Genomic DNA, 18503 nt, shown 5'->3' with positions numbered 1-18503 from the left:
TCATCACAAAAGATGATGATGCAAATTGCTTTATAGGATCACAGACACACCTTTATTAACTCTGATTGCCACTGAATTGCAAAAGTTTGGGGTGAGAGTAGGGAGCAGTGAAGCAAGGGTAGAATATGAAGCAGGCTCCCCAGCCTGGAGTCTTTATTGTTACAAGTACCCACAGTCAGTGAGAGTTCATGGCTGCTCAGCTGAATGAGCATTTGCAGATTGGTTCCATTATTTGCATACACTTCCTTGTTCCAAAGAAATCTTGCAAAAAAACACATGCGGGGAAAGCACTGAATTTTCTGTCTTGACTGAAGCAATGCCATTTGCAGAGTTCACCCATCTGCTTATTGACTTGATCTTATAAAATAAATGAACTAGCCCATTTAGTTTTTACTTCCTCCTCCTCCTCCTCCCCTTTTTCGCCTCTCTTTGGCAAAAGAAATAACTAATATTCAAAGGAAATGAGTTGTGAAACCTCTAACAGGCTGCTAACCATTAGTTTCTATAACCTATGTTGGCAATGCAGTATTGCCTGGGGATGTTCAGCCTCAGATGGTCCTCTTAAATGTACAAAAAAGTTTGGGATGTTCACCTCTGTTTGGATGCCCTTAGAGAGCACCACAGCCCTTTGATGGGGTCAGTGTTCCCTCCCTCATATTCTCTCTCTCTCTCCCAACTGCTTCAGAGATTTTTGCAGATGCACAGGTATAGTTATGAGTTGTCTATTCTTACACTCTGTGCCCTCCCTCAACTCTGCTTGTTGCCAGGCCTCCCCCAAACCTCATTGTTGGCACCACTGTGAGTCTGACCTGAGTTATCAGGACTTCCCCATGAGCTCCCAAAGGAGATCAGCAACATGGGCAATTTGAGTCTGCTTCCATTCACTCACTGCTTCTTCAGTTTCCCTGGACTGTGTTCCAGTTGTGAGACAGAATGATGAACAGAGCACTGCTGAGGTGCTACACAACAGGAGGAAAATATCCAGCATCCAACTTGCTTTTCCACCTCAGTCATGGGTTATCTTGCAATTGACTGTGACCATGCAAACACATCCCTACAAAGTCACTGAAAGCCAAGAGCATGGTGCTCACCATGAAACATGGAAGTTAGGACTTGCAGGCAGCTTCTATGCTTAGAGCAATGACAACAGTCCTGCTGTTGACTGAAGCACCAGACCAGGTAAACTTTTTTCTGATGCTCTAACCCAGTCACCTTTGTACCAAGTTACCTCCCAAGAGTCATATCTGCAAGTAACCTAGATTTGCTTGCTACTTTTACACTCAATTTTGGCATGTGGGAGGCACCACTGGAAGGCAGTAACACTAAAATCCAAGTTCCTCCAAACTCTGTTAATCTCTCCTGATGATGGTCTAGGAGGGTACAAAGCTTAAGTTAAAAGCCACTAAGAGCTTTGCAAGCCCTTCACTTGCAGGACAGCTGTGGGAGTTAGTGCTCAGCCTTTGCTGTTTTCTTTCCCAATACCACATGTGACGGAGGAGGGATCACAAAGAGCCATGGGACAGTAAGGGGCTGTGGAGATGGACTATGCCAGGAACTCTTGACCACATGGGCCATGATCCTTCTTTCATTCCAGGACACCAAGCATAAAAGCAACTCGTGTCCATAGAAAAAAAAAAAAAATCTTAAAAATCCATACTCCTTTAACTGCATGCAGCCAACTCTTTCACTTACTTACTCAATCTTTTCTTTCTCTAGATAAGACCCAATCTAACCTCACAAGCTGTTGCTGCAGGGTTTGGAACTGGAGAACAGATGATAAAAATATGATCCTTTTCAATGTTTTTTTTTTTGTGTATAGCCATCTTCATTTGTTGTCCACGAGGCTTTATTCACCCAAAAGGAGAAACAAAAAAGCCTTCAACCTTCTGTCTGCTTTCCCACTGCCAAAATTAATGCACAGACTTTTTTTCTATAAAGGGAAGAGTTAGGTGGGAACAGCTCTTCTGACATGTTGACTAACAAAACGTGAGTGCTACACACCGTGCATGGAAGGGAGCCCAGTTTGGATTTGGGAGCTGCTCAGTCACTACAAGGCCCTTCATTGCACAACCTGGCACACAGACACACAGCCGTGCAACCCAGCTGGGAGACGGGGGAGGCTAACAGCTCCTTGAATTCCCCCCTGTAATCCAGCACTGCCACAATCTGACAGTAACACTGGGGAAGGTATGCACTGCATGCTCTGCATGACACCAGATTGATAAGAGTTAAATTAAACTGGTTTGGGAAACAAGTCTCAGGACGATGGGCAAACATTCATCCATATTACTATACACAAATAAAATTTAATTCCTTCTTAATGACCCAAAAATAAGACTTGACAGTGATGTTTTATCTAACAAAATAACAGATTGTTGCATATTCACTGACTCTGTTACCATGGTGCTCAGCTATCCTTGAGCATATTATCTAGAAGAGTAATGTCCTCTGGGTATCATGGTGGTAAAAGCCAGCCCAGGACTGACATTGTACAAGTCAGTCTTTTTTTGTAGAGCTGTATTCTGAAATGCTTAGATCACTGACATGAATGTCAGCATGAAGGACTGCCATAAAGCTTCTGGCACTACCAGTGAGGTCATGGTGGAACAGAAAGAGAAGGCCAGAGTATTTCTTTTTAAAATATTTTGAAGGAAAAATGTTTAATCATCCAGTGACTGCTATGGATGGCTGAGGAACAAGGCAGTCAAGGAAACAGATGCAGAAAAAGTTGAAATACCTAGGCTTCTTCCTGATACTGAGGCTTCTTCCTGATGAAGACATTTCTCTCAAGCACTGCAGGTACCTCAGTGAAAAACAGATGATCCAAATGCATACTTTTCCTTGAACATATTACAGCCATTCCACACAGGTATTGTACTCATCACCAGTTATTCATTAAGCAGCATGACTAACATCTGTCATGTGGTGTTTGTTCACTCATTATCTGCCCATGGGTAAAGAAGTCTGCTGCAGTGGTATGCAGGTTGTTTTGGTAAAGGTTTTTATTATGATTTACTATGTGTTACTGTACATTCAGAGGATAAAATGTGCTTTTGTAAATACTTAAGCCAAAAGGTATGAACAATCCCATGGAGAATTTTTGAACTTTCCACAAATGCCTCATATAAAATTCTGCATCATCTGCAGACCACCCTTACCCTCTCTGTGTGCACTGGACTGCATCAAAGAAGCAAAACTGCTCACGATAGTCACAACAGGGCAACCCTCAACTTAGTTAAACCATCCATGGCTGGATGCATAACACTTAAAGGAAACGTTGGAGGTGTCTAAATTTCAACAGTTAAAAATAAATGAAAGATGCAGAGTTGACAGGCATTGAGAACAGTCATCAACCAGCCAAAAATAGGCTTCTAAGTGAAAAACGGCAGAGGCATGAAGAGAGGCCCGGTGTAACATGCAGTCTTTGCCACTACATGACAGGTTTCTTTTACCCAAATAATGTCTTTTACTTGCTCCATCTAAAACATTTTCTGACATTTATTCATTCATTCCAGGCTGTCCTAGGAAACATCTGTACAGCAAATGTGTCTTAGACATACAGCTTGGATGAAAGAGATTTCCTTTTGGACTGGACAGCCTGAAATAATGTCCTATGCAAATAATACAAATGATTGATACGTGTGGTATTGCTCACCACAGTGCTTTCTGCTGTTTCTCCCTTGATTTTTAATGAGATTTAAAAGCCTGTGAGTGAATAACCCCAGCCTTTTGATTAACTTAGCTAGCATGAAAAGCTGTGGGGCCTATGTGGCAGGTGCTGTGGGTTGACAATAGGGGTACTGTTTAATCCAAGGGAAACAAAGAGGAGAAAAGGGCCATGAATAAAAGGATATAGGATCTTTTCTGAGGTCAGGAGAAGCATTTTAGATCAGGAGGTGCAAAGAGAGGCCAGCTACACAAAACATTCCTTCTTCCCACACTACTTGGCCAGCAGCATGAAAGTATACCTTGTAATTTGTTCTGCAAAGACAATGGAATCAAAGTGAAATATCTAAGTGCCTGAAGTTTGTTGGTATGCAGTGGATCACCTCTGCTTGCAGGAGTAGCTGGTTATGATTCCCTGGGGAATAAACTATTCTTCTGGATGTTGCTCCTTACCAGGCTCACCTCTTTTAAACCCAGGGAAACACAAGGAGACAGTCTAACAAGTGCAATAGCATTTCAACACAGGGAAAAATGGTATGTGATTTACAGGCTTGTTTGTTTTTAAATATGGACTGACTCAGTTACTGAGAGTACTAATTATGCAATCAGTGATTAGGAGTTTAGAGTGGAAAGTAGAAATATTGAATCAAAATCACAAACAAACTTTCTGTAAAATGCCTGAAAGTGTTTTTGCTCTTGTCTGCACTCTGGAACTGCAGTGGGTTCAGGGTCATTCGTGTCATTCCTTGTGCCTTTAAGATACTGTTTCAATGTATAAATGGGCCTTTAGAGACTTAAAGACAGATGGAGAAGAGTACAGTTTCAAAATTTAATCAAATACCTTCCAGTTACGAAGCACAGATGTTCAGGGTCAGGAACACACAAGCGCAGCATTGCTGTAATGTGTCAGGCTACTGCTGCTGCTGTCGGAGTAACCTAACCACTTGCAGGTGACTCAGAAGAAGGTGCAAGAGCACGAAAAGGAAAATTTTATCATAATTTTCCTACTGAAAGCTCTTCAATTCTTTCAGTCACTTGCCATAAGTACTTATATACAATTTTTTAAAATCAGTGAGTGAAAGAATGACAGATGCTCACATTATTCATTTGTGGCCAATGGCTTTTCAAGTTTTGCAAAGGTCTTGGGCCAAGTGATAACACCTGGGAATAATTTTCATGTGGTAATTGTGCATCATTAAATTCTTCTTTTCCTTTTAATTAAAAGGAAATTACAGCCTTTCAACTTCATGAGGGATCCCCCATTTTTCCCTTAATAAAAAAATTAGCCTAGTTTATGACATTTAAAAAATGTTTATTATGATGCTTTTTTCTTGCTATTCCCTCTAGTACATATAAATTAATTTTTTTAACTACTTCATTTGAAAATCCTTTTTCCTTTTTAATGCTTCCTTTAAATAACTGGAAAATCCCATGCAAAGACTGATCACTTGATGTGCTTGTGGATTTCGTAGTTTCTCCAGTCCTGCTTTTAGGCTGCTAGGAACCTCTTGCGGATGTATTTTTATGGGGCACTATATACCTTAGTGGAAGGACCATGTGATTTCTTGGGGGCAATATCACATGAGTATACATTAGGCCTGATTGTTTTATATAGGTATCTCTAACCAATGCATGTTCCTCTGCCTTATACGTACTCTCCTTTTTGTTTTGTCATACTCTCTTGCATATTTTCTACCTCTCTCCTTTGTCTTTCCCATTCTCGTCCATTCCCCCTTTTCCCATTTCAACTATGTCTGCACGGGCTTATCTCAGCCTTTTAGTTTGTGTACTCCAACTGAGTACCTATATACCCCAAATCTCTTAGTGTTGATGCAGTTGACATGAACTACTCTACTTTTTGAGTGTTTACTTCCTGTTGTGGGGGCTGAAAGAGAAACAGAACAAGTTACCCTCACAAAAATGATGTCTGTAAGATGAACTGTGTCCACACCAGAAGCACTTTGCCAGTGTGTATAACAGATCACTGTATCTCTCCTTAACCCATTTAAATTCGAACACAGAAGGGCAAGGGCTTGTGCGTGGCTGTAAGCGGTCCCTGGAGAAGGCTTCACAAACAGGATGAGCTTCAAGAGAGCTTCAGCTTGGAAGATGTTTTGAGCATCTTATGGAAAATCACTACCCTGTGTTTCCCCTCCCTCCCAAACACATAGGGACATAGCGATATTTATTGACAGTACCAAAGGCATGAAAGAAATGGAGATGCAGTTTCTGCTCCTAGTGAACTGTAATGCCCACGTGTGGACGTCTCAGGAAGGGGTGAAATCTGCCGACGGACATCTTTTCTCCTCAAAGCTCCTGCTCAGCTTCCCCTCATGCTTCCAGGCATTCAGGAAAGCCACAGATCTCATTTCGCAGCCTCCCGGCGTCGAAAACGAGAAATTCCACTGAACCTGCCGGCATGAGGGAACAAGTAAAATAAAACTGAGCGACGTTAGCCCTTCTTACCCTGACTCTGGGGAAAACACAGAGAGGGACGCACGGACGGCTATGGGCGCAGGGACCAACCGCGCTCAGGGGGGGAAGAGGCCGGGGCCGGGCTGCCCTCCCGGCCCCTCACCGGCTCCCGGCAGGCAGGGCGGGAAGAACGGAGGTCGCGGCCCCGCTCCCCTTCCCCCAGGCGGCCCCTCGGGGGCTGGCGATGGCGATGGCCAGACCCCACCGCCTCCCTCCCACGCCGCGGGGACCGCCCGCCCCCGGCCGGGCCGCGGGCTGGGTCCCGCCGCGCCCCGGCGGCCGCTCCGCGGCGGCAGCGCCGCATGCGCGGGCGGGGGGGGGGAAGAGAGGAAGCGGGAGAGCCCCAGATTCAAATCGCTGTTCTGGAGGGAGGAGAAAACTAGGAGAAGGAGACAGCCCGGGGGGAGTGGAGGGAGGAGGAGAGAGTGGGAGGGGAGTGTGGAAGGGGAGTGTGGAAGACTCTAAGGGAACGCGGCAGAAGCCGGGAGAGGAGGCACCGCAGACGGCCGGCGTAGGCAGAGGTATCAAGGGAAGGACAGGGCGGCTTTGGGCACCCACGGCCGCAGCGCGGGGCACACGCCCCGGCTCGCCCACCCGCCGCACTTCGCCCGCCCGCCCTCCTTGCCCGCCGCCAGCACCATGGTGGACAGGGGCCCCTTGTTGACCTCAGCCATCATCTTCTACCTGTCCATTGGGGCGGCGATCTTCGAGGTGCTGGAGGAGCCCCACTGGCGCTCGGCTACCGACAACTATAAGCGGCAGAAGACGGAGCTGCTCAAGCAGTTCCCTTGCCTGGGCCAAGAGGGTCTGGACAGGATCCTGCAGGTAGGTACAGCGGGCGCCGCCGGGGCGGGAACCGGGGCTGGGGCCGGGGGGTGCCGGCGGTAGCAGCGGCGGCAGCAGCAGCAGGTGCTGCCGGGGGCCCGGGAGCGGAAAACCCCGCGCCCGTGGGCGAGCGGGCTGAGGAACCGGCCGGGACCCGGCACAGCCCGACCGTGTCTGTGCCTTCACAAAGCCCGGTGCCGAAAAACTGTCCTTGAAGCGGGAGCGTAGGGAAACCTCTTAATCGTTCCTAACTACTTAATGACAGAGCCTTCTCTTTCCCTCTGAGTCCTGAAGGAGCTGGGGGTTGATTTTCAGCGGGCCGGCCCAGAGGTGCCGCCCGGAGTGTGCTCCCGCCCGCTGCTCAACCCGGCGGCCGTGAATGCGGCTCTTGTTTTAGCACCCACGGTGCTCCTTCTGCCTCAATGGATGTTGTGTTAAGAGGAAGGGAAGGTGAAGCCAAGTGTCCCGATCCTCTTGTGTTTGGTCTGATTTTCTTCCCTTTCTCTTTTTTAATTTCTTCCCTTACTAAATGCTGGAGAGGTGCCTAGGGGTCCCGCAGGTCAGTCGGGGTAACGGGAGGAAAGGGTGCACGGCTCGCACGGAGGGATGCTCGCAACTCTTGCGCTGTTATACTCCAGGAGGCTGACTTTTTTTCCAAGCCATAAGGAGTTGATAATCGTCCTGTCTCGCTCATCCGGCAGAATGCTCTTCAAACCTAATTCTTAATCGATAGCGTGTATTAAATCCGAGAGCTATATAAACTTAGTGCCTTCTTATGGATGTGGAATCCGTTAAAATGTCGTGGTAAGCAGTAGTGAACTATGAAACACAGACTGCCCAGATGTGTGAGGCTCCAGTGGTGAGAGTGAGCCATTTGGGACTTTTAATTTCAGAAATGTTTATACCGTGTAAGATTTGCTGTTCATTACGTTTGGATTTTTATAAAATTATTTTATTTTCAAATTCACTAAAAGTCGATTAAAATGCTCAAATACAGAAGAATGGCAAAGTGGCTCATTAGTTTTCTTGGTGTAATAGATACTGTGCAAGCTTGGAAGAGTACAGATTCTTTATCCTAAAAGTTTGTGGTTAAAGTTCTCTTTCTTCGGTTGGTGGCTTCCTTCTGTCTGCTTCAGATAGCAGAGCGTTCTGGTGGCAATGTCCTTATTGTTCCCGTCTTAGTGCCTTGCTAAGTGTCTGTGGTATTTAGTGGAACAGGTGGATAGAGGCTTGAAGCTATTGAGAGACGTTGGAAAATGAAAGACATGCTATGTGTTTGGAGTAGGTTTTTGCTGTTCTGGAGTCTTAATGAAATCTTACTTTAGATTATATCCCAAACCTGTTTTAATGTCCTCAAGGAAAAAAGCATTGTTTGGATTGGGATGTGCCTGGCACGCTTAACTTGCTGCAGACATAATGCAGGATCTACATTCTGCCTTAATTTATTATGAAAATTATGTTGGTATGAGGGAATCATTAACAGCGTTTTATGTTTGGTTGTTTTTTTCCCATTATGAGTATCACAATGAATCCTGAAGTGGCAGAAAGTTGGGGTTTTTTTTGGTTTTGGGTTTATTTTTTTCTTAAAATACAAGATGATAATGAAAAAAATGTGGACGGCCTTTCCTCTCCAATGCATTAGCCCCTGCTGATACTATCATACGTGGTTTGAGGTTTCCCTCTGCACTTCTTCCAATCCTATCCTACTATCCATGTCCAGTCTTGCTAGTCTGATGATCCCACATAGATATTCCGTTGTCATCCTAAGTTCAGGTTAGCTCAAATGTAAATGCCTTTATTTCACAGTTATTGGTAACTGCAAACTTTACTGCCTGCTCTCTTTTAGAGTTGTAGTTTTGTGCCTGTTCATATTCAACTTCTATGTAAGAAGTGATGGGAAAGAGGGGAGTGTGTCATATCTGACAGAGGACAATGGTAGGGTGAAATCTAACCTAGCTGAAGCTAACTGATGGGGGGGGGGTAATCATGTAAGGACATCAGGATTCTGTCCTAAATAAGCTGTAAAGAATATCAGAAATAGTCTTTGTAGTTGTCCTTTCTCATCCACTCAATGCTGCTTCTGTTGGGTTGTGCAGAATCTTTAAAACATTGCTTGCATCTCTTTCACAAAACCTGATCATCCTCTTCTATTATTAAACCTCCAAATTTATTCTCTATTCACAACCAGAATGTGTTGATTTGAAAAATGGGCTTTTAACACCTCCCCACTCATCCTCATCCCCACTGCTATCTTGTTCCTCTGAGCCTCCTCTTCTAGCTTCTTCCAAGGACTCCCTAAACTTGTGCTTGGGATTTTGTGTGGTTTAACTAATTTGTCTGCTGTTGTCTCTTTTTTAATAGGTAATTTCATCTTGAAGCCTTTTCTTTCACTCTGATGTTGGTCCCAACTGATACTCTTGTGACTCTACAGAGCCATGTTGAGCTTTGCTGTTGCTTCTCTGATGTTCTATTTAAGACCCCCATTTAAAACATACTGGATAAAGTTCTTCAGCAAATATCACCAACTGTAGAATTTTAAATGTGTGTTGGTAAAATGAAAGGATGCCAAGAAATGTTCAAGTTGGACTAACAATACCAATTTTGTTTCCAGAAGCAGCCTGAAAGGTGACAAGGACTGACTTATTCAGAGACCGGTCTCTCTGCTGCCCTTGTTCCCCACCCAGGTTAGCTCGTGTGTTCCTTTGAGCCTAATGCTAGCTGTAAGTGGAATGGAAACTGTGTGGAATGGCTGCAAAGCCAGATCTGTAGCGTTGATCTTGAGCACTTAAAAAGACAAATAGTTTATCAGCACAGATTCTCAGCTCACGTACAGACCAGCATCTCTGTACCAACAGTTTGACTGATTATTAAGTGGGCTGTATTTGGTCAAATACTGTCTAAAGTTTATATTCTGTAATAAAAATTTCACAATGTATTACAGTAGAAATACACCACAATAAATGTTTCTTGAAATGTGTTTAACACACTTGCAAAAATTTACAAGCTAAGTATTGTAGGATATGCTAAAAAGAAAGCCTTTTCCCTCCATCCTGAGAAATGCCTAAAAATAAACTTGCTTAAAAGCAACTTTTTAGGAGTCTCTTGTGTGAAGAATCCATTTGCTTTTGATTGTTGAGAGTACCATACTATTTATCAAACTGTAAGAGGTAAAGTACTTAAACACTTCTCAGAGTAACGTTATGTAGACCCTGATTTTAAAGGTAGCTCACCCTAGGCTGTGTATAGGCTGGTTTCTGCTTGTCCACGATCTTCTGGGTAGAGCTGATTGCTCAGATATAAATGTGGCTGAGATGCCACATTATTCACATTATTTAAGCCTCCAAAGACCCTCAACCGCAACTGTGTATTGACACAGGGAGCTGTGTAATCTCTCATCTCTATGTACAATTACTTTGGAAGAGAAATGTCTCATAACTCTTTGGAATGTGTGCAGAAATTAACATTGTTAGTATTAATGTCACTAATCATATTTATCATCATTGTAGGATCTTTAAAGTAGTGTAACAGCTTTGTCTCTTGATACAATTCTGTGGCTTGTCATTGCCACTTGTTTCAGTGGCCATGAGTTCTGGGACTCTTCAGGAAGAGCAGCAAAGCAGGGATCCAGTGATGACACTTTTATCTCCCCTGCTGTAGGAAGGAGTTTGGAAGACTGAACCAAATATAAGGTGATTCAGTCATTTCCCTCTCCTCCAGTTCCTTACTTTTACTCTTTATTGCTCCATCCCGGTTGTGAAACATCAGCTTTAATGATAAAGGAGCTATTCATGCAAGAAGGTGCCCTCTTGACCTTCAATTTTGTCTATTCACATGAGCAAAGGTTTGCCTACCCTGGGCCACATCTTATTTACCAGGAAATCTTCTACTTGCCCACCAGAGTCATTGAAAAATGATACGGGTCCCACTGATAAACATCAAGGCTGGTGAAAAGAAAGGGAATCATTTGCAGATGAGTGAAAATGGTTGCTTTCAAAACAGCAATAAAATGAAAAGAGAAACTGCTGCCTGTGTTTAGGGGAAGTAGACAAACATACTGAGTATGAGAGCAAATAGTTGGAGTCTTTATTTGAGAAGCGTATAAGACTCTAAGCAGGCCTGAGATATAACTTTAGAAACTGAAATGTTTAGACTTAAAGCCCAGTGCTGTGAACAAATATTTTAGAAGACTTCTAAGGATGGCTGCTAGAATATACATGGCACGTGGTTTATGCTAAAGAAAATAACAGTTAAGTGGATTAATACTAGTTTCTCCCCTGGTTTTTAAAGTGTCTTCATTTTTCAAAAGTACCTGCAGGTGCATTTCCAGGATTTTGTTTTGTGTTTGAAGATGGTGAAGCTTGTTTGAATATTCTTGGAATTTATCTTAAATTGTGAAAATTTAAGAATATTCTCTCATTCCAAACATTGTTTCCCACATTGCTTTTATTTCAAGCTGCTACCTCAGGGTTTAAATCTATGTGCAACACTTTTGAGAGAGTCTGCAAACTAGAAAAACTAAAGTTTTCTTAAAAACTTGAACTAGGTTTTCAATGCTTTATTCAACATTTAATAGAGATAAAGCTTTTGCTTAAGCTTTATAGAGTGACTTGTTTTTCAGTGTTAAATTAATAGGAGCATCTTTTTCATAATATTTTCCCTTTTTTGTGCTCTTCAGGAAATGGATAAATGAGATTCTAGACTTACTTGGGTTTGTTTGCTCTTTACCATCCTGATCCCTTCCATTGGGGATATTGAAGGTGGGGTGGATAAATAGGGGACTGAATTCATTATCTGGAATCACAGTTGACTTGTCTCTTTCAAGGTGAAGCCTTTTTCATAGGCTGAGCAAAGTAAAGCTGAGCATCTTTCAAAGGACAAGTGACTGCCAATGAAACAAAGTTGTTAACTACTTCTAATATCTTTCATATAAAAACTCGACAGTGTAAATTAAGGCTTATGCATGTGAAAAAGGTCTTCCTGGATTATTCAAATTTATATCTTCATTATGCCTAGTCCAAATTCAGCAGCTATGAACTGAGATGAAAATGTAGGACCACTGTCCAACCACCGGCCGACCACGGCCGACTAAGATGCCTCAGAGTGTGACTTAGGGGTACTGCCACTGCAACATTAAAGAATTGAGGACAGGCAGCACAGAATCATTAGTGTTGGAGAAAACCTCTGAGATCATAGAGTCCAGCCTTTGAACAAACACCAACTTGTCAAGTGGACTCTGGCACTGAGTGCCATGTCCAGTTGTTTCTTGAATGCCTCTAGTGATGGCGACTCCACACCTTCCTGGGTAGTCCATTCCAATGCTTAACAGCCCTTTCTGCAAAGAAATTCCTGCTGCTGTCCAGCTGCATTACCCCACAGCTTTTCTCTGTGTGTTTCTACACAGGAAACCAAATGTAAGCAGGCATGCTTTTCTGTTGTGTTTCCTTTTTTTTTTCCCTTTTCCCTGTTTAACCATTAAATTGTTTGAACTTTCTTGGAACATAGTTAAACAAAGCTGATAGTGCATACACTGCAACTCTGCTGATGGAGCAATAGCAATCGATCAGAAGCCATAATTTTTTTGCTATGGGCTTTTCCTTTTTCCTGTTATGCACTTAATCTTTGAGTATTCCTAGTATGCTGTCCTTCTGTTACCTTAGAACTGAATGTTTGTGTTACCTTGCATGTTACCTTCTGCTACTAGGTGTGTTTTTGGCAAGCTCTGCTCCAGAGACTATGGCATGCAGGTAGTTTTGCAAGTTACCAACAGCTTGTTCTATCCTTTGGTTCATACTGTATATATGGTTTTTGCAAGATACCTTCTGTACCCGGTGAAGATACAGAGTAAGGATGAGTTTGTACAGATTTCCTTTTTAAAAACAAATAGTTGTTTTTGCTATGTATTAATAATTAAACACAATGAATTGTTTTGCTTTTCTCTGAATGCTGTTGACTTTCAGAACAGTTGTTTTCCTTGCTGGTAGTGCAATTAGATGTCAACATAATAATACACAACCCAGAAACAAGCTGGATTACAAGTGAGAGTAAATAATCTGATCATCTGGGGAGCAGAGGAGAATGCTTGTGCACTTTGGTGCTGTGGATCTGCTGATCTCAGTGCCTATGATTTGCAGAGGTTTTATTTTGTCCTGGCACTTGTTTGATTCTATGGATTGAATGCATAGGAACATGTAGTTAAATTTCTTCCTGGAGTAGGTTGGAATAGTAGTATGTCTTGGGGCTTTGTTTAGTCCAAACTGAGCTCATCACAAACTGAATCTGCTCTGTAGTATGTAACAGAATGTGGTAACAGGACAAGTGGAAGAGTTGCACTCTTCGGTTAAATTAAAATCCTGAAGCACCACCTGTGGTGCTACTGACATCCTCAGGAGAGCCACTCTTTGAGGCCAATTGAACTTTCAAAATAAGCATGTAATATGTACTCTGCATTTTTGCTAGCACTGTCTGCTGAGGGGATGCCTTGGGCTTGAAGGAGCTTTGTCTTCCTTTATTTTCTGTCTTGATTCTGTCAGGTCCCTCACCATCACTGCATTAGTAGATCTTTTCTTTAGAACACCAGGTTCTTGAATTGTAGACAGGAGAGATTATTCCTAGGCATGTATTGCCCTAGTAGCTCTATTTACAGTCAAAATAGTAGGGAAGTGATTATTTTTCTTTTTTTTTTTTTTTCCCTTGCATTGTGTTGTGTGAACTCGAGTGGATCAAATGCACTCTTGGGTGCAAAATAGCTTCTGAAATGTTTTAAAATCAAACCTCATACACAGATTTTCTTAAGAGAAAGAAATGTGAGTGATAAAAGTGAAGTAGGAAACAAATAATAGGTTGTGTTTCTTTTTCTAACCATATGTGTATCTGTAGTGTTTCTTACGATGGACTTATGTTTTTTAAGCTCTGTTGTGGGATCGATTGCTGCAGATCAGCCTGTCTGTAGGACTGTATTTCTGCCTTAATGAAAAGGCAGACACACATTGTGATTGAGCAAACTGGCAAATACTAAACTGACTTTGTTCTGTGTTGGCATCTTGGAAATACTGTGTAAGCAGTTTCCAACTGCTGAGAAACAAAACTCAGACCTGTATGTCTCTTTGAGCTTGCAAGAGGTACAAAAATGTTCCCAGTTGGACCTATCACAGGTCTCTGTATTCTGATACTTCCTAACAACAGTGACAGTTAACATCCATTTGGACTGCAAAGTAAGTCACAAGATTGTCAGATAATGGCAGCGAGTGAGTAATAGCTGATGGAACTTGAAAATAATTCTGCAAAGGCTAGTGAAGGTCCCGAGGTAGAAAGCAAAGCCAGATATGATACAGTATTTTTGATGGCCTGGCTAAAATATCAAATTATCCATGATGACTTCTCTGTGTGACCTCCAAATGCACATATTGCTACTCTTCTCTGCTACTCCCAGTCTACTCCAAATGAGTAAAAAAGATGTGGAGGACAGTTGCTCAAGAATCATGTTTGGTCCCTCGCTAGAGAAACTGCAGTTTGTGAGTAGATAGGTTCTGGCCTGTAATGGAAGTGAGGTTGATGAGTCTCCTCCAGGCACCAAAGAAACAGAGGAGGTGTTTGGAGCCAAGCAGCTGAACAAAGAGAAGGGTTTAATCAAGCTCACTGTGATACCGACTTCTCCCTTGGCCTCTCTTGCATTAATCTGGCTGGAACGCTCAACCTGCCACATGCTCAGCTCTTACAGTTGCTGTTAACCAGCTACAGACTGTAATGCAAATTTGTTAAAATCAAGTTAAATAGTTGATCTATGATAACCCACCAGTTAAGGCTTCAGGCCTGTCTAAGTGGTGTGTACGTGACTGCAGAATGGCAGAGGGCAATCAGTGCTTGCCTTGTTGGCACAAGGGTTTTTGAAGGGCACTGGAGTTTGTGCTTCCCTCCTCATTTTTATCAGTGCACTCTGAAAATTTTTCACCTGTATCACTATCAATTGCCCTTTTAAAATGCCACTTGCCTGCTTCCAACTTTTTTCACGGCTTTTCAGGTGGAAGGCAAGGAAAGGGAGAGAGACCAAAAAATTTTGAAGTTGCTTCTGTTTAGCAGCAAACCCAGTAGTCATCTTTATTGTGTCTTTACATTATTTGTTACAGTAATACTAGATTTTCTGGTAGTGTCTTAATTGGATGTGACTATAGGATAACAGTGCTTTTTCATGAAGTTGTTACATGGTCTCTGCAAGGTCCTAAAGGTGTCAACTTGACTAATGAAATGAGAATAGATGTCTTTATCTTATATTTAGGGGAAGTAAAATATAGTTCAAACTTTGAGAGCGCCTTGGCTTTATTTGCATGTTTTAATAATGCTTGTTCAGCTCTGCTACAATTAGACAATTGGTTATTTGGACAGATGTCCTCACAGCTGGAGAAACACTGTCATAAAGTAGTTTCATGCTAGATACTGACTAGGTGTTTTCAGCTGAATTCTGTGCATATTGGAAAAACTGTCTCACTTATTTGAGGCAACTGCAGCTTTTCTGTGGTTTTGTTGACTTCCTTAGCATCTTTATGTGAGCAGCTTTTAAGCTTGAGTGTTCTCTACTTAGAAGTGTATGAGTGCTTTCTCTGTCTCAGCTTTGGAGAAGGTTCTAGATGCTGCTGAACAGTCACAGATGTCAGTTGCAGGAAATCTGGGCTAGGAAGGAAAAGAGTAGCAGAAGGCAACAACTATGGTACTTCTGCCACTTGATCCCTCTTGCCTTCAATACAATAGCAAGAAGGTGACAAAGTGGTTTGGCTTTCATGCATTCCCAGGGATGGGACAGTTGAGAAGTGATGGAGCACAGAGTCTGTTAATTACCTACCACACATCAATGCTGTACATTGCTCTTTGCCTGCAATTTGTCTTGTGTTAGCTGTTCAGGGGAAACCTGCAAATGAATGGGAAATTTTGTGAATCTGAAAGTGTGCATGGTAGTTTTAAAGTGGAAAGATTTTTCAGTTGACTAAGCTTACTTTTTCACTTAGTTAAAATCCTTTCTACAAGATATATGCAAGTTCTAGTTTACCTGTGGGGTTTGACCAGGAACTAGATGTGGTACAGGACTGAAAAGATGACTTGAGATTGATTGAAGCAGTATCTGTTCTGCTTTCTGTCAGTTAGTGATTGGAAGCTCCCTTGGTAAGAAAGCCCCTTCTGTGTACTTATTAGTGTAGTGCCAAATATATTAAAAAGCAGAAGATTGTGTTCCTGTGCATATGTTGTGTATATGGTTTTTAATGTTATTTATGTTATTTTTAATGTTATTGGATTACTGAAAAAAAAAGGGGGGGTTGTATATATGCAGACACAACTGTGTTTAAGAAATATTCTAATGCACAGCTAGCTTTTAGCAGCAAACTGATGGTATTGCCAGTATAATACACTCACCCAGCAGAAGAAATAAACTGGGCAAACCAAGCTATTACAGGTCTGAGAGTGTCTAGGTCAGACTGTTTCCTAGTCTGTTATCTCAGTTACTGGTCACACTTTTTTCTAGCCTGCCATAACTGTGCTGGCAGATCTCTGTATTTGAAAACATTTGTTCAGAGCAGCCTCCACTCTTTCCCCAGTCCTCCTCAAAGATCAGTCTTCAGCTAACCTAGTGTTGAAGGGATTTATAATAAAAATATTTTATTTTAGGTTTAAGCCCTGGATAAAGCTAAATATATAATAACAGAAGTCTCAAAGCTAAGAGCCTTTCTGTGGCAGGCTTTTTGCCCTTGTTAGACCCCTTAAGATAAACCCATCACCTTGCTAGTCATACAGAGCATCCTGTCCCTGTTGACATAGGAAGCATGCCTTGCCTTGCCTCCTCCTCCTGCTGCCTGATACAGGAATGATATAGGGAGATAGACTGGTTGAAGTTATGAAAAGTTTTTGGTTGACCCTGGAAACCTGGTTGTTTGTTTGGCTTAACAAGGTGGCTTAAATGAAGGTACTACCCTAAAGCGTTAATAGCCAACAGTGTGTCTTTTTCTGTAGTTCAAAAGTCTACCTGATTAAAAATGTTGTTGCAAGTAGTACTCTGCTCCGCCCAAGTCTGATCACTTTCAGTTTTTTTATTTGATGCTGTTGGGACAAGCAAGATTTTTATTCTAGCATGTGTAAGCTCACTGGATTGTCAGACAAGGAAGTTGTTAGGATAGGTTGTTAAATAGGAAATGAGGTGTGATGCTACTAGCATGCTTCAGTAGCAGCCTCTAGCATGTCCTCAGAGAAACAAGACCTTTAAAGTTGTGTTGAAATTTGGGGATGCAATACAAAAGTGCTTGTGAAACCGAAAGTCTATGGCATTTTCCTCCTGGTGCCTAAGAAACGGAACAGTTTTTAGAGTGTTCTTAACAAGTAGCTTTCTGTAAATTTCTTAACCTGAAGCATGTTTTAATGCATGGCTATAAATGGGAACAAATATAGTATTCAGTGTTACTTCATGCTTCAATTCACTCACTGAGCTGAGAAGTTTATTGGGCCTCTGTAAGCAAAGCTGTCAAGTTTAGATCACTTGTGTTTTGACTTGTTCTAACTACCTGTTCTTATGCACTAAGGGCATGGGAGGTTGGGGGGAGGGGGTGGTGGGAAGCTTCATTTTAAACTCAGTTTCCTCTTCTGCTTCTCCTGTGTAATATCAACATTTTCTGTCCAGCCCCTCTGCATCTAATAAATTCATCTCAATAAACTGTGTTTTTATTGACAATAGGACTGTTTTGGTTTCATTTAAATCTACTTAAATCAATTGCTACTGAACTGAAATGTATTATTTTGGAAACAGACTGCTCCATGGGTTACCATCTGCTTATGCAATCGGTACCAGCTCTGTTGCAAGAGTCTCATGCAAACACTGTCTGGTTCTAGCCCTGCCTAACACAGGTCACCAGCTGGTGTGAGGGCTTGATTAAACTCTTGACTCTTCTGCTTCCACTTTCTTATCTCTGAAATGGGGACAACAGCATTTTCCAAAGCCCTTCTAAAGGGGAGTTGGCTACATTAGTCACCATGTATGTATTCAGATAGGAAGGAAGCCTAATCTGGTATTACAGATTATTCCAGTGTCTTAATTTCAGCTGATGCAACATAAAAGTTGTCAAAATACTTTTTTTTTTCTTTTCTCCATCCAAGGCAAAGTGTGTTATAATCATTTCAGAACAGAAGTCCACCAAATTAAGCTATACTAATGAAAGCTATGACATAGTCTGATAGGTTTTATTTCTGAATGAGAATGTTGGTAAGTCAATGAAAAGTAGGGACACTCAGCATCTGCAGAACAGCTGCAGTTCTCATGCAGCAATAACCTTTAGCTAATTTGTCTTCAGAACATGCCTATGTGGAACTTGGGAAAGTGAAAAGGAAACATTTCTATTACTGCATTAATCAAAAGAGCAAGGGAATGCTGGTAAAGCACTGAATATGCTTTTCATCAAAATAGTTTATTAAGTAGTTCATAAAACTGGACTCTAGTCCTGAAATTAATAGGGGAAAAATATAAACTACTAAATTCTGTAGTCATGATCTGTCAAAAAACCCAGATG

At 42.1% G+C, this 18503-nt stretch overlaps 1 protein-coding gene across 1 annotated transcript in view; it reads left to right on the top strand.

Annotated features, from left to right (window-relative positions):
• Positions 1-6573: 6573 nt before the first annotated feature.
• Positions 6574-18503, top strand: part of KCNK5 (potassium two pore domain channel subfamily K member 5) — a 35278-nt gene continuing 23348 nt past the window's right edge. Inside the window, exon 1 of the mRNA XM_054630584.2 lies at positions 6574-6966. Coding sequence (XP_054486559.1) covers positions 6781-6966 — 186 coding nt within the window. The 5' untranslated portion in view covers positions 6574-6780. The remainder of the gene's footprint in view (positions 6967-18503) is intronic.

This window comes from Agelaius phoeniceus, chromosome 3, assembly GCF_051311805.1.
Source record: "Agelaius phoeniceus isolate bAgePho1 chromosome 3, bAgePho1.hap1, whole genome shotgun sequence".
NCBI lineage: Eukaryota > Metazoa > Chordata > Aves > Passeriformes > Icteridae > Agelaius > Agelaius phoeniceus.
Note: the sequence above shows the minus strand (reverse complement) of the source record. Positions and strands in the feature narration are given on the sequence as shown.